At 45.8% G+C, this 16,723-nt stretch overlaps 1 protein-coding gene across 1 annotated transcript in view; it reads left to right on the top strand.

The window, feature by feature from the left end:
• Positions 1–10,132: 10,132 nt before the first annotated feature.
• The window catches only part of LOC116986640 (pepsin A-like), a gene marked incomplete at its 5' end in the record, with an annotated part of 38,237 nt that continues 31,646 nt past the window's right edge, over positions 10,133–16,723 (top strand). The window contains 2 exons of the mRNA XM_033042217.1: positions 10,133–10,297; positions 15,622–15,739. Of these exons, the coding sequence (XP_032898108.1) occupies positions 10,133–10,297; positions 15,622–15,739 (283 nt within the window). The remainder of the gene's footprint in view (positions 10,298–15,621; positions 15,740–16,723) is intronic.

Genomic DNA, 16,723 nt, shown 5'->3' with positions numbered 1-16,723 from the left:
TGATACAATTTAAAGTATTGCACAGGTTATACTACTCAAAGACCAAATTGAACAAGTTCTTCCCAACAGTCTCCCCTCTCTGTGATAAATGTCACTTCCAAGAAGCCACCCTAACTCACTCTTTTGTATCCTGTATAAAAATACAAAACTTCCAGACGGGAATATTCAATATAATTTCTAAAACACTTAAAATTCAATTGGAGTCAGATTCAAAATTAATAATATTAGGAATGTCAGAGGGCTGCCCTAATCTAACGATATCTCAAAGACGCTTCCTTGACTATGGTTTAATAGCCGCGAAAAAAATTGTACTTAAATTCTGAAAAAGGATAACAGTCCCTACAGTGAAGATGTGGATTACACAAATGACCGAGACACTACATCTAGAAAAAATAAGGCTTGTTTTGACCGACAAACAATTTTCCCAAATATGGTCTCCTTTCATTGAATTTCTTCAACAACATAATGGTTGAACATAAATACAAAACGGACGCTAGGGTCGGGTGAGCGGGCGTAGGGAAGGGTAGTGTGATATATCTCCGCTTCTGCTTGCTAGTCCTTGCTGCTGCTGGTGTCAACGATGACAGCCACGGTGTACTGCTCCTTGCTGTTTTGTATGTGTTTGTTCTTTTGTGTCGTCTGTGAAAACCCTACAAAGATTATTATTAGTAATGCTTAGTGTTTTCTGAGCCATTCGTGACTGTCACTGTATGTCATGTTGTTACTTGTGGGCGGAGCACCAAGGCAAATTCCTTGTATGTGAATACTTGGCCAATAAACGTACTTACTTACTTACTTGTTTCACTTCTTCGTTAGTTCAGGGGTTTTTCCTTTTTCTCTTTCGTGTCTTTTTCGAAATTCTTTCTTTTCTTTTTCTTTACTTCTTCCTTTCCCTTTTTTCCTTTTTTCTTTTCTCCGATTTAGTTATTAGTTTATAAAATGTTAAAACCGAAGCTGTACGAAAATTGTATAATTGTTATGTCGATTACTTTCTCCTTGTACAACTGCTTCTAATAAAATAAATATTTAAATAAACTATTGATCGCCCATTCACACTAGTTAGTTTTTAGTTTAGTTTAGTTCACAGACACAGCATGGAAACAGGCCCTTCGGCCCACCGAGTCCCTGCCGACCATCGATCGCCCGTTTACACTACACTTTAAGACCTTAGACTTTAAAGATACAGTGTGGAAACAGGCCCTTTGGACCAACATGTCTGCGCTGACCAACAATCACCCTTTACACGAGCACTATCCTACGTATTAAGGACAATTTACAATTTACAGAAGCCAATTAACCTACAAATCTGTGTGTCTTTGGAGTGTAAGAAACCGGAGCACCCGGAGAAAACCTTCAAGGGGCCGAATGGCCAGCTGCATCTATTGTCCATTGTCTATTGCCTATTGAACCAGCACTGCCATTCTCTATGATCATGGCTGAACATCCACAATCAGTACCCCGTTCCTGCCTTCTCCCCATATCCCTTGACTCCGCTAATTTTAAGAGCTACTAGACCAAGTGCAGACCCGTTGGGTCTGTTTCCCCAACGGCGTTTGCGGGGGGGGGGGGGGGGGGGGGGTAAGAAGAGGGGAGGGAGGGGAGAGGAGGAGGAGGAAACGGGATAGATTTGGGAGGGAAAGGAGAGCAGGGGTAGGGGGTGAGAGATGGGGAGAGAGATGTGGGGGAGGGGGGATGGGGAAGATGGGGAGGGGGGAGGGAGGGGGAGAGGGGTGGGGGACGAGAGGGGAAAAGAGTGGGGAGTAAGGAGGAGGAGACTGGTTAGTGGGAGTGAGGGAAAGAGGGACAGAGGGATAGGGGGAAGGGGGTGGGGTAGACGAGGGATTGGAGAGGGAGAGGGTGAGGGGAGGGGAGGGGGAGTAGAGTGGAAGGGGGAGAGGAGAAGGGAAGAGTTGGAGGGAGGGAGGGGTAGAGGGGTAGAGGGAGTGGTGGAAGAGGGACGGGGGAGTGGGGGAAGAGTGGACAGAGGGGTAGGGGGGATGGGCGGTGGTAGCGAGGGAAGGGGGGTGGGGGAGAGAGGAGTCGGGTGGGAGAGGGAGCGGGGTGAGAAGAGGGAAACTAGAAGCATAGAAAATTAAGTGCAGGAGTAGGCCATTCGGCCCTTCGAGCCTGCACCACCATTCAATATGATCATGGCTGATCATCCAACTCAGTATCCTGTAGCTGCCTTCTCTCTATACCCCCTGATCCCTTTAGCCACAAGGGCCACATCTAACTCCCTCTTAAATATAGCCAATGAACTGTGGCCTCAACTACCTTCTGTGGCAGACAGTTCCAGAGACTCGCCTCTATCTGTGTGAAAAATGTTTTCCTCATCCTAGTCCTAAAGGATTTCCCCTTTATCCTTAAACTGTGACCCGCTTGTCCTGGACTTCCCCAACATCGGGAACAATCTTCCTGCATCAGACAAATGCAATTCACGACTTTTCTCTTCACAAGCAAAGTCAGAATGACGGTTAGTGAAGAATTAGAATAATCGCTGAGCGTTCAAGATGCTGCGCGCGCTTCCTGCACCAAAGGGGGGGGGGGGGGGGAGCGTGTGTCGTCACACACAAAGATCTTGTTGCGGAGAGCTCCGCTATAAGATCTTTGGTCACATACTAAGCACGCGCCTCCACAAACAGATGAGCATCTTCTTGAATGGAGAGCGCGTGGCCGCCTCCACAAACAGTCACACACACTGAGGACCCGCCCCCACAAAAAATATTTTGTGAGGAAGGGGAGGAGGAGGGTGGAGAGGGAGAGGGGGAGGGGGAGGGGGGGGGAGAGAAGAGGATGGGGGAGAGAGGTGAAGTGGGGGGGGGGGGGGGGAGGTGTTGGAGCGGGCGTGCATGAGTCGAGAGAAGAGAAAAGGGCAGAGAGAGAGAGAGAGGCTGGTACAACAACAAAAAAGCTGGATAACCTCAGCGGGTGCAGCAGCATCTATGGACCGAGGGAAAAGAGCAACGTTTTTGGCCGAAACCCTTCTTCCGGGTTTCGGCCAAAAACGTTGACCATTCAATTCGCTCCATAGATGCTGCCGCACCCGCTGAGTTTATCCAGCTTTTTTTATGTCTACCTTCGATTTTCCAGCATCTTTAGTTCCTTCTTAAAGACAGAGACTGTGCACGGTAAGGGAATGAGGTGGGAGAGGGGAAGAGTGTGGAGGGAAGGGGAGAGTGGGATGGGAGGGGGAGAGGGGTGGGGGAGAGAGAGAGAGAGAAGTGGTAGAGTGGGGAGGGAGGGAGGGAGGGGGAGAGGGGTAGCAGGAGAGGTGGAAGAGGGACAGGGGGAGTGGTGGAAGAGGGACAGAGGGGTAGGGGAAGGGGTGGGGGAGAGAGGGGAAGGGAGGGGGGGTGAGGGAGGGAGAGGGGTGGGGTAAGGGGAGAGAAGTGGGAGAGGGAGGGGTAGGGGGAGTGGTGGAAGAGGGACAGAGGGGAAGGGGGCGGGGGAGAGAGGGAAGGGTGTGGGGTAGAGAGGGTAGGGGGGTGGGGGAGAGAGTGATGGGTGGGAGAGGGAGAGGGGTGAGGAGAGGGAAACATAGAAACATAGAAATTAAGTGCAGGAGTAGGCTATTTGTCCCTTCGAGCCTGCACCACCATTCAATATGATCATGGCTGATCATCCAACTCAGTATCCTGTACCTGCCTTCTCTCCATACCCCCTGATCCCTTTAGCCACAGGGGCCACATCTAACTCCCTCTTAAATACAGCCAATGAACAGGCCGCAACTACCTTCTGTGCCAGTGAATTCCAGAGATTCACCACTCTCTGTGTGAAAAATGTTTTTCTCATCTCGGTCGTAAAAGATTTACCCCTTATCCTTAAACTGTGACCCCTTGTTCTGGACTTCCCCAACATCTGGAACAATCTTCCTGCATCTAGCCTGACCAACCCCTAAAGAATTTTGTAAGTTTCTATAAGATACCCCCTCAATCTTCTAAAATCTAGCGAGTACAAACCGAGTCTGGGGCTGATTCTATGGGTGAGATGCCAGTTTTTTTTTAAATATTTGGTGGGGGGGGGGAGGATTTGATTAAAAATGTGTACATAAACACGACGAAATGTAATCAGGAGTTTCTATAAGATCCCCCCCCAATCTTGTAAAATCTAGCGAGTACAAGCCGAGTCTATCCAGTGTTTATTCATATGAAAGTCCTGACATCCCAGTAATCAGTCTGGTGAACCTTCTCTGTACTCCCTCTATGGCAACAATGTATTTGAGCATCGGGCATTGTGACATCACACGATGGAACGTTCACCATTGGCTCGGGCTGGGGCTGCTTCTATGGGTGAGAAGCCAGTTTATTTTTGAAATATTGGGGGGGGCGGGGGGAGAGGGGTGGGGGAGAGAGGGAAGGGGGTGGGGTAGAGAGGGAAGGGGGGTGGGGGAGAGAGGGATGGGAGAGGTAGAGGGGGAGGAGAGAAGGGGGAGAGAAGTGGAAGAGTAGGGAGGGAGGGAGGGGTAGAGGGGTAGCGGGAGTGGTGGAAGAGGGACGGGGGAGTGGTGGAAGAGGGACAGAGGGGTAGGGGAAGGGGTGGGGGGGAGAGAGGGGAAGGGAGGGGAAGAGGAGAGAGGGGTGGGGGAGGAGAGAGGGGTGGGGTAAGGGGATAGAAGTGCAAGAGTGGGGAGGGAGGGGTAGGGGGAGTGGTGGAAGAGGGACAGAGGGGTAGGGGGGAGGGGCTGGTGGTAGAGAGGGAAGGGGGGTGGGGGAGAGAGGGATGGGTGGGAGAGGGAGAGGGGTGAGGAGAGGGAAACATAGAAACATAGAAATTAAGTGCAGGAGTAGGCCATTCGGCCCTTCGAGCCTGCACCACCATTCAATATGATCATGGCTGATCATCCAACTCAGTATCTTGTACCTGCCTTCTCTCCATACCCCCTGATCCCTTTAGCCACAAGGGCCACATCTAACTCCCTCTTAAATATAGCCAATGAAATGGCCTCAACTACCTTCTGTGCCAGTGAATTCCAGAGATTCACCACTCTCTGTGTGAAAAATGTCTATAAACATTGTACTACCGTGTACCGATCTGGCTGTATTTTGGCAACTTCCTCTCGTCTCTTGTGCCGTTCTGCTCATTACTGCTTCTCAACGTTGCTTTGTGTTGTACCTTGAACATCCAGCAACTCGATTGCTCCCATCTCTTTGCATGATATAAAAAAAAGAGAAAGATATTTATCACGATGTAGATATTCATAAACTTGTAAAGGTAATTTCATCTATTGTAGACATTTATAAACTTCTTAAGACAATTATATATATAAATGAATTTACCTATAATTTAAAAAAAAAAACATTACACAATTATGTACCATTTTGTATGTAATTTGGAAGCTTATTGTTGTGTCTCTTGTTCCATGCAAACTTCCATTAATTTTTGAAGCTCCTCAAGAGGTTCAGTCCTTTCTTGTTCTGTCCCTTGTTCACTTCTGCTCCATACTGCTTCTCAACATCTCTTTACAGTGTCCATTCACCATCATGCAACTTGTTTGCTCCTGCTTCTGGGCATGAATTTAAAAAAAGGAGATATTTATTACAATGTAGATATTTATAAAATTCTATCTGTCAATCCATCAACATACAAATAAAAAAGAGATTTTGTATCATATACCAATTTCGGTGTTTTATATCAATTTCTTGTTGTGTTGTTTGTTCCCTACTGTCCTTCATTTATTTCTCGCAGATCCCAAAGACGTTCAGTCTAAATATCTCGGATCCAGAAATGAGGTGACAGTGACAACTCTAGACAAAGAGGCAGCATTTGAATGGTATTAGGGCATTCTGATAAAACTGAAGTAAATTTGTATCAAGGATAAAAAAAAACAATGCACGGGTCCGAAATAATTTCAAATACTGACCTTTCATCCATCTTAAGATCTGAAGTTGATTTTCACTGATGGTTACAGAATTTCCAATTCCACTGCAACTCCTGAGAAAATGCAGTCAATGCTTACAAACAAAATAACTCGACAATAGACCAAAGTGGAAAGTAACACTCATGTCAAACAACAGAAAAGGTAACGATAATTTCCCACAAGGCAGAAATTAACCACATAACCTTGATACGCAATGCCATTACCAACACCAAATCCTCAAACATCAATATCTCGGCAATCATCATTTACTCAATAATTGACTCAACAATTGAACTGTACCTGATACATATACCCTAGATGTGCAAGCATGTAGTTTTATATCTTGCAGCAAATAATCCATCTGCAAGCTTTATCGCGAAGCATGATAACAGCTCCAGCAACTTTCTATCCAAAAATCAAATACAACTGGTTTTACATGTCACTTAATGTGCCCTTGAAGCTTTTTCTGAGGCAGCATTTTAAACTTTTGTGTGCAGAAATGTGATTCCTGTGTTAAACATCCCTTGTTGAACTGAGGAGCAATAATCAAAAGTGTCGAAACTCTGGACATTCGGTTCCTTCCTGCATCGCTTGTTGCCTTCAGTTTTGCGTTCTTTCATTGACTTTAGGAAAATTTGAGCACTTAATGCAGCAGTCATTTCTCAACAAAGCATTTGTTTAATTACAACATTCCTGGTTGATGTCCCATCCTTCAGGAACATTTTTACTTGTTCCTTCACCTTTCCTCTGCTAAGAGCTACATATAGTTGGCCATGTTGAAATACTGGTTTCTCAAGGTATATCAAGACCTTCTCCATGGTTTGTCCTTGTGCCTTATGAATTGTCATCGCAAAACTCGACAGAATAGGGAATTGGCTCCGCCTAATGGGAATGTTTTCATCTTCTGACAAATTGATCTTCATCCTAGGAATGAGAACAATCTCTTCTTTGTAGGCCCCCATGTTGATTCTAGCAACTATGAGATTATTGTGTAGCTGTTCTACAATCAACCTCGCTCCATTGCATAGCTTTGGGGGTTGCAAGTTTCTGATTAAAACAATTGGAGATCCTTTCTTCAACTCCAATTTGTGTGGTGGTAATCCACAAATCTCGACTGAATCGAGGAATTCCGTTGGGAAGTGAGTTGAATTTGTTCCGTCAGTGACAGAATTGAAAGAATAGTACTCCCTCATGGTTCCAGGGAAGCGTCTGACACACGCAGAATTGATTCTTCTCATCGTATCATTGTGAGGAACCAAGATACAATTGTTAGAGAATAATGTTGCAGGGTGCTCAAATGCTGGATAGATATAATCAATGCAGTCATCCAGTGTTCTTGCTGAGAGAACCATGTCTTCTGGAATGTTAATTTCATTGTCTTCATTCTTTGCAATCTTGTCCTCTCCTACATCCAACACAAATTTAGAATACTCACCCTTTCCTTCGCTCAATCGCATATTTCTCTTCAATTCAAACTTTGTGAAAGTTCGCCACAAGTACGATGTCTTGATGCAGGCGTTTTGAACATCAATATCACTTCCCATCTTCACTACAGGAAGGAGTTGTCTAAAATCACCACAACAAATGGGAAGAATTCCGCCAAAATGATCCTTTTTGCGGCATACATCTTGAAGAGTTCTGTCCACCGCTTCAAAGCACTCCCTCCTAATCATTGGACACTCATCCCAAACAATGAGCTTCACTCTCCTGAAGAAATCTCCCGTTTTAGAGTTGCTGTTGATGTTGCACGTTGAATCCTCCGTCACATGGATAGGTATCTAGAATCGTGAATGTGCAGTTCTTCCACCAGGCATTAATGTGGCTGCGATACCAGACGATGCTACAGCAATGGCAATTTGACCTTGAGCTCTAACCGTGGAGAGGATCAAATTTATGATAAATGTTTTTCCTGTTCCTCCTGGTGAGTCAATGAAAATCATTGAAGATAGATCCCTTTGCAAGTAGTCGCACACATGGTCATAAACTTCTCTCTGCTCAGCATTCAGCAGAGGCTCATTCTCATCAACAAATCGCTGTTGTTCTGATCTATTGTAATTCAATTCATTAAGTAAATCAACATTTTCACCATCAATGTCCATCCTTTCATTTCTTGGTCGGGGCAAGGAAAATTTTTCCAGTGTGGTGTTGCAACTCTCAAGCTTGTCCTGAATATAAAACAGAGCCTGATCATGATGTCTGTCATCAATTGTGATATTCTGATCACTTTTTCTTCTTCGCTCGCTTTCAAGGTAATCCTCAGACATGCAATTCTTGAAGCGATCCCATAATTGTAGAGGATCGTTGATGTCAGTATTTGTCAGCAGAACAACAAACAAATCCCTGATTGCCCTGGGGAGTCTTGTCATTTCAGCATCTTCCATTGTTTGTTGCCAATGGTCGTCAGCTTCCAACAAACCTCTTTCTCTGCAGACGTCTTTGAAGGAAGGAAGAATTACTCCATTGTGTGTCTTCAAGGACTCGAAAGACACTGGTCCTTTCACGTGATGCATAAGCAGTCTCATGTAGAAGAGGTCACCTTGTTTTGGAGAAATGACATGTATTCGCCCAAGAACGTTGACTTCAAAAATACCTGGGAAGTTATCCACACTCTTCGCAACCTTCCTTCTTTGCCATCTCTTGCTGCTCCATGTATAAAATCGAGGTACATCAACGTACAATAGTGTTCTTGCAAACGGATCTTCAGAACTCAATCGAACAAATTCAGTCAAAGTGGTTCTCGCAATTCCATCATTCATCCCTTGCTGAGCAGCATCAAAAAATACTTGTTGTTGGTCTAGTAGATGTACATCAAGTCGAATGGCAGGGGGTTGTCTCTCATGAGTAAGAACTGCAACGACTGATGCCCCTGCCTCTGAAGGACCAATGTATCTTCCATTCATGTACTGTTTAATCTCGTCATTTACGTTAATTCCAAAAGCTGCCTGATCACATCCATTCAAGGTGTACTTGATGACGTATTTGATTGACTGTACAGAGCAGCATATTTCGACGTTGAGGTGACATTTGAAAGCCTTCAATAGTTCTGCATTATAGGGCACAACCCAATTAGAAGTAATAGTCTGTAACGAACGTCCTTCTTGATGTCCCTGAAATCCTACCATTGCGGGAGATCTTCTCCTGTACAGAGGATACGAATCATCTCCATACATTGTGCTTTCGACAAATGGCAGAAAGGCAGCCGGACTGCAGGCACACAGTTTTATATATTAATAGATAGATAGATAGATAGATAGATAGATAGATAGATAGATAGATAGATAGATAGATAGATAGATAGATAGATAGATAGATAGATAGATAGATAGATAGATAGATAGATAGATAGATAGATAGATAGATAGATAGATAGATAGATAGATAGATATCTAACTTTCATGAAAGCATCCAGAGAATTGGCCTCCACCGCCTTTTGAGGCAGAGAATTCGACAAATTGACGACTCTCTGGGTGAAAATGTTTTTCCTCATCTCCGTTCTAAATGGCCTACCCCTTATTCTGGTAGAGCACCAGAGACCTGGATCCTCAGAGTACAGATACAGGATAACGGGAATAATGTTTGGTGCATGATAAAGTCCAGTAAAGTCCAATTAAATATAGTCCGAGGGTCTCCAATGATGTAGATGTGTATAATATGTACATGATACGTACAAAATCATGAGAGGAATAGACCAAGTAGATGAAATGTATAGAAAGGAACTGCAGATGCTGGTTTAAACCGAAGATAGACACAAAATGCTGGAGTAACTCAGTGGGACAGGTAGCATCTCTGGAGAGAAGGAATGGGTGATGTTTCGGGTCGAGACCATTCCTCTCAGAGTCTCTTGCCCAGAGTAGGTGAATCGAGGACCAGAGGACATAGGTTGAAGGTGAAGGGGGAAAGATTTAATAGGAATCTGAGGGGTAACTTTTTCACACCAAGTGTAGTGGGTGTATGGAATGAGCTGCCAGAGGAGGTAGTTGAGGCTGGGACTATCCCAAGGTTTAGGAAACAGTTGGACAGGTGCACGGATCGGACAGGTTTGGAGTGATATGGACCAAACGTGGGCAGGTGGGGCAAGTATAGCTGGGATAGGTTGGGCAAGTTGGGCCGAAGGGCCTGTTTCCTCTACAAAACGGTAGATCAGGACTCCTCTCTAGTTGGTGATAGGATGGTTCAATTGCCTGTAAGTAAGTAACCATATCAGTGTGCATGTGATCCATATCCCTCCATTCACTGCATATCCATGTGCCAATTTTTTTCCCATGGTGTCTCCACAGAATTCCACTGAGGAGGCACAAGTCGATCCGGCAAAGGATGAGGGAGAAAGGGATGCTGCCGGAATTCTGGGAGCACAACAAGTTGGATCTGATACAACGTGGCCACATGCAACAATGTTCCACACTGCAGACATCGACTGAACCTCTTCTCAACTACATGGATGTAAGTTACATACAGCAGTCTGGGTCTTCAGAACAATGTACAAACATAGACAATAGGTGTAGGAGTAGGCCATTCGGTCCTTCGAACCAGCACCGCCATTCAATGTGATCATGGATGATCATCCCCAATCAGTACCCCATTCCTGCCTTCTCCCCATATCCCCTGACTCCGCTATCTTCAAGAGCTCTCTCTTGAAAGCATCCAGAGAACCGTCCTGAGGCAGAGAATTCCACAGACTCACAACTCTCTGTGTGAAAAAGTGCTTCCTCATCTCCGTTCTAAATGGCTTACCCCTTATTCTTAAACTGTGGCCCCTGGTTCTGGACTCCCCCAACATCGGGAACATGTTTCCTGCATCCAACGTGTCCAAACCCTTAATAATCTTTCAATAAGATACCCTCTCATCCTTCTCAACTCCAGAGTGTACAAGCCCAGCCGCTCCATTCTCCCAGCATATGACAGTCCCGCCATCTGTCCAAGCCCCCTTCACAGACTCTGCCTGACCCGCTGAGTTCCTCCAGCACGTTGTTTTTGTGTAAGATACGCTGGAGGTATCTAGGAAAGTGATTGATCGAAGGTCATTATGGCTGCCAATAATTTTGTTTCCATTGACATCTGAGATCAGGTGCTGGGGATTAACACGGTACAATAGATGTCAAGGTTATACAAAGTTGTACACCTTATCGAATAAATGTGCACTTGGCCTGAATTTCCTTTGTTGACCAACTAAGTAGTTGCAAATGCACTTACGAATTTGGTCGCAATCCAGTTTGGTTCAGTATTCTCAGAGCGTTTCAATATTCTTGAACACGTTAGAAAAATAGATCTAAACGTTTCTTCCTGTGTTTAGTTTCGAGAAACAGAGCGTAAAAAACAGGCCCTTCGGCCCACCGAGTCCGTGCTGACCAGCGATCCCCGCACACTAACACTACCCTACACACACTAGGGATCACTTACAATTACACCAAGCCAATTAACCTACAAACATGAACATCTTTGGAGTGTGGGGGAAAACCTGGAGATCTTGGAGAAAAAGTGTTTCCTCGTCTCCGTTCTAAATGGCTTACTCCTTATTCTTAAACTGTGGCCCCTGGTTCTGGACTCCCCCAACACCGGGAACATGTTTCCTGTCTCCAGCGTGTCCAAGCCCTTAACAATCTTAATGTTTCAATGAGATGCCCTCTCATCCTTCTAAACTCCAGAGTGTACAAGCCCAGCTGCTCAATTCTCTCAGCATATGACAGCCCCGCCATCCCGGGAATTAACCTTGTAAACCTACGCTGCATTCCCCCAATTGGTACAGTGAAATTTGGGGTCACCATACAGCCATAAGAATAAAAAAAGAACACAGAACACGATAAACATCCCCACACAGCGGAATCAAAGTTTCCCACTGTGGGGGAAGGCACCAAAGTTCAGCCATCCTCCTCTTTGATGTTCTTTGATGTTCACCTGTGGTCGGGTGAATATCAACGAACCTGAGGTCGTAGGTTTAAGGACAGAGGTTGAAGATTTAATAAGAACCTGAGGGGCAACTTTTTCACATAGAGGATGGTGGGAATATGGAACGAACTGCTAGAGGAGGTAGGTAGGTCCAATAACAATATTTAAATGACATTTGGACAGGTACGTACATGGATAGGACAGGTTGAGAGGGTTATGGGCCTAATGCTGGCAGGTGGGACTGGTGTAGATGGGGCATGTTAGTTGGCGTGGGCAAGTTGGGCCGAAGGGCCTGATTCCTTTCAGTATGACTCCATGTAGTAAACCCTTGGCAATCCAGGAGAGGCATAGAGTCATACATCAGAGAAGCAGGCCTTCCGGCCCACAATGTCCATACTGCCCATTGCACCTATCCACACTCATCCCATTTATCAAAGGTAGACTCAAAAAGCAGGAGCAACTCAGCGGGACAGGCAGCATCTCTGGAGCGAAGGAATGGGTGATGTTTCGGGTCGAGACCCTTCTTTAGACTCGACCCGAAACGTCATCCATTCCTTCTCTCCAGAGATGTTGCCTGTCCCGCTGAGTTACTCCAGCTTTTTGTGTCTATCTTCGGTTTAAACCAGCATCTGCAGTTCCTTCTCACACATCCCATTTACTAGCTCCACGCATTAAGTCTGTAGTCCTCTAGACAAGAGATTTGAACATTCACATTGGCCGAACCGTTTAAGAATACATCCAACTTATCTGCCAATGCATATGTAAAAATTCCATGTCATTGTTTTTCGCCACAGTTTTTTAATCCAATTTCTGATTGTGTTATCTTTCATAAACCTTATCTTTAATTGCACACCACTTAACCTACTTACAAACCAACTTGTATCATTCACATTGAGGACTGTCCTTAATAAGAGAGATTATATTCGAGATAAAGGAATCACGAGGACTTTACTATTGACTCTCCTCATGTTGAATGATGGAATCTGTGTCCATGTGGCATGGGTTCCTATGGTATAAATATCGTGGCTCAGAAGCCAGACCTCAGATTCTGCAAAGAGTCCAGCTGATTCAACATGAAGTCGCTGATCTTAGCTCTCGTTTGCCTGCAGCTCTCTGATGCTCTGATGTACAGGTAGGACAATCTTAACCCTTGAATGGGAGATGGAACAGAATCCAGGTTTATCAGGATGATGCCTGGATTAGGGCAGCATTGCATTAGTGCTAGAGCTACTGTCTTGCAGCACCAGAGACCCGGGTTTGACCCTGACCACGGGCGCTTGTCTCCCCGCTTTTCTCCCCGTGACCTGCGTGGGTTTTCTCCGAGATCTCCGGTTTCCTCCGGCGTAGACTGGATAGACTCGGCTTGTACTCGATAGAATTTAGAAGATTGAGGGGGGATCTTACAGAAACTTACAAAATTCTTAAGGGGTTGGACAGGCTAGATGCAGGAAGATTGTTCCTGATGTTGGGGAAGTCCAGAACAAGGGGTCACAGTTCAAGGATAAGGGGGAAATCTTTTAGGACCGAGATGAGAAAAACATTTTTCACACAGAAAGTGGTGAATCTGTGAAATTCTCTTCCACAGAAGGTGGTTGAGGCCAGTTCATTGGCTATATTTAAGAGGGAGTTAGATGTGGCCCTTGTGGCTAAAGGGATCAGGGGGTATGGAGAGAAGGCAGGTACAGGATACTGAGTCTGATGATCAGCCAAGATCATATTGAATGGAGGTGCAGGCTCGAAGGGCCGAATGGCCTACTCCTGCACCTATTTTCTATGTTTCTATGTACAGGTTTTCAGGTTAATTGGCTTGGGATAAAATTTTAAAAAATTGTCCCTAGTGTGTGTAGGGTAGTGTTAATGTGCAAGGATCGCTGGTCAGTGTGGGCTCGATGGGCCGAAGGGACTGTTTCCGCACCTTATTAACAAGGATGACAAGATATTAATTCATTAGGAAATATGCTCTGCATGGATCGCATGTGACCTCATGACAAGCGAGCCATTCGCAGAGTACAGATACATGATAATGGGAATAATGTTTAGATAAGGACTGAGACCAGGAAAAACCTTTTCACCCAGTGAGTTGTGAATCTGTGGAATTCTCCTCCACAGAAGGCAGTGGAGGCCAATTCACTGGGTGTTTTCAAGAGAGAGTTAGATTTAGCTCTTGGGGCTAACGGAATCAAGGGATATGGGAAAAAGCAGGAACGGGGTACTGATTGTGGATGATCGGCCATGATCACATTGAATGGCGGTGCTGGCTCAATGGGCTGAATGGCCTACTCCTGCACCTATTTTTCTATGTTTTCTATGAGGGAAGAGTCAAGAGTATTTTATTGTCATGTGTCCCAGATAGGACAATGAAATTCTTACTTGCTGCAGCACAACACAATATGTAATCGTAATAAATAATATAACAAAAACTCAGAAAAAAAAGAACAAATAATAACAGTGCAATAATAATAGTCTATTGTAGTTCATAGCTTATGAGGTTGTAGCGTTTAATAACCTGATGGCTGTGGGGAAGAAGCTGGTCCTGAACCTGGCTGTTGCAGATTTCAGGCTCCTGTACCTTCTTCCCGATGACAACGGAGAGATGAGTGTGTGGCCAGGATGGTGTGGGTCGTTGATGATGCTGGCTGCCTTTTTGAGGCAGCGACTGCGATAGATCCCTTCGACGGTGGGGAGGTCAGAGCCGGTGATGGACTGGCCAGTGGTCACAACTTTCTGCAGTAAACACGATGAAGTCTGGGTGTGGGAATAACATTTCCGACTTTCTTCCCGCATTCACAGGGTTCCCTTGACTAAGGGGAAATCTGCCCGGGATACTCTTCGGGAGCAGGGATTACTGGACGACTTCCTGAGGGAACATTATTCCGATCCCTGCGCAAAGTTTGATGGTCTCACTGGTGTGGCATCCCTGTCATCTACAGAACCAATGATCAACTTCCTGGACGTAAGTTATTCCCGACTGTTATAAGTGGAAGTGTGATGGAAAAGGCACACATTACTTACAGCCCAGTGGTATGAATATTGATTTCTCTAACTTCAAGTAATCCCTGCACTCCCCCTCTCTCCATTCCTCCCCCACCCAAGTCACACCAGCTTCTCGTTCTCACCCAGCAAACAGCTAACAATCCTTTATCACTGTTAGTTTTTTGCATATCTTTCATTCATTTGTTCTATATCTCTCCACATCACCGTCTATAATCCCTCGTTTCCCTTTCCCCTGACTCCCAGTATGAAGAAGGGTCTCAGCCCGAAACGTCACCCATTCCTCTCCAGAGATGCTGCCTGACCCGCTGAGTTACTCCAGCATTTTTGTGCCTATCCGGTGTAAACCAGCATCTGCAGTTCCTTCCTACACTGTACCCTTTTCCTCTCTGCAGAGAGTTGCGGAAGCAGCCAGGACCATCACGCACAAACCAACCTCCCTTCCATTGACTCCATCTGCATCTCACGCTGCCTCGGCAAGGCCAGCAGCATCATCAAGGACCAGTCTCACTCCCTCTTCTCCCCTCTCCCATCCGGCAAGAGGTACAGAAGTGTGAAAACACACACCTCCAGATTCAGGGACAGTTTGATTCTTCCCAGATGATTTCAGGCAACTGAACCGTCCTCTCACCAACTAGAGACTGGTCCTGACCTCCATCTACCTCACTGGAGACCTTTGGACTATCTTTAATTGGACCTGACTTTATCTTGCACTGAATGTTATACCCTCTATCCAGTCTGTATCTGTCCAATAGACAATAGACAATAGACATTAAGTACAGGAGTAGGCCATTCGGCCCTTCGAGCCAGCACCGCCATTCAATGTGATCATGGCTGATCATTCCCATTGTAAATCTGAACTAAATATTATTTGTGTTTTTTACCGACAGCTGTCTTATTATGGAACAATCAGCATTGGTAATCCTCCACAAAGCTTCACCGTCATCTTTGACACTGGCTCATCCAACCTCTGGGTCCCCTCTGTCTATTGCAGCGATGCTCCCTGCAGTAAGTCAACGTTCCCTGCCCTTGAATGTATTTGAAGTTTTACTCGTATCCTGCGATTCCTTACGGTGGCGTAGCGGTAGAGTTGCTGCCTTACAGCGCTTGCAGCGCCAGAGACCCGGGTTCGATCCCGACTACGGGTGCTGTCTGTACGGAGTTTGTACGTTCTCCCCGTGACCTGCGTGGGTTTTCTCCAAGATCTTTGGTTTCCCTCCACACCCCAAAGATGTACAGGTTTTTTAGATTAATTGGCTTGGAATAAATGTAAATTGTCCCTAGTGTGTGTTGGATAGCGTTGGTGTGTGGGGATCGCTGGTCGGCGCGGACTCGGTGGGCCGAAGGGCCTGTTTCTGCACTGTATCTCAAAACTAAATAGACAATAGGTGCAGGAGTAGGCCATTCGGCCCTTCGAGCCAGCACTGCCATTCAAAGTGATCATGGCTGATCATCCCCAATCAGTACCCCGTTCCTGCCTTCTCCCCATATCCCCTGACTCCGCTATCTTTAAGAGCCCCATCTAACTCTCTCTTGAAGGTATCCAGAGAACCGGCCTCCACCTCCCTCTGAGGCAGAGAATTTCACAGACTCACAACTCTCAGACTCACAACTCACAACTAAACTAATTCCTTCTGTAATTCCTTACACTAGCTCCGCCAAGGGCTGCTGGATCTCCTGGCTGCTAAACATTCTAATTCCCCTTCCCATTCCCACATTGACCTTTCAATCCTGGGCCACCTCCACTGTCAGAGTGAAGCCACACACAAACTTGAGGAACAGCACCTCATATTCCACTTGGGCAACTCACAACTCAACCAAGATAGACACAAAATGCTGGAGTAACTTAGCGGGTCAGGCAGCATCTCTGGAGAAAAAGGATAGGTGATGTTTTGGGTCAGGACCCTTCTTCAGACTGTCCTGAGCCGAAACGTCACCTATCCATGTTCTCCAGAGATGCTGCCTGACCCGCTGAGTTACCCCAGCACTTTG

This window comes from Amblyraja radiata, chromosome 24 (assembly GCF_010909765.2).
Source record: "Amblyraja radiata isolate CabotCenter1 chromosome 24, sAmbRad1.1.pri, whole genome shotgun sequence".
Taxonomy (NCBI): domain Eukaryota; kingdom Metazoa; phylum Chordata; class Chondrichthyes; order Rajiformes; family Rajidae; genus Amblyraja; species Amblyraja radiata.
The sequence above is the reverse complement of the archived record's forward strand: the minus strand, read 5'-3'. Positions and strand labels throughout refer to the sequence as shown.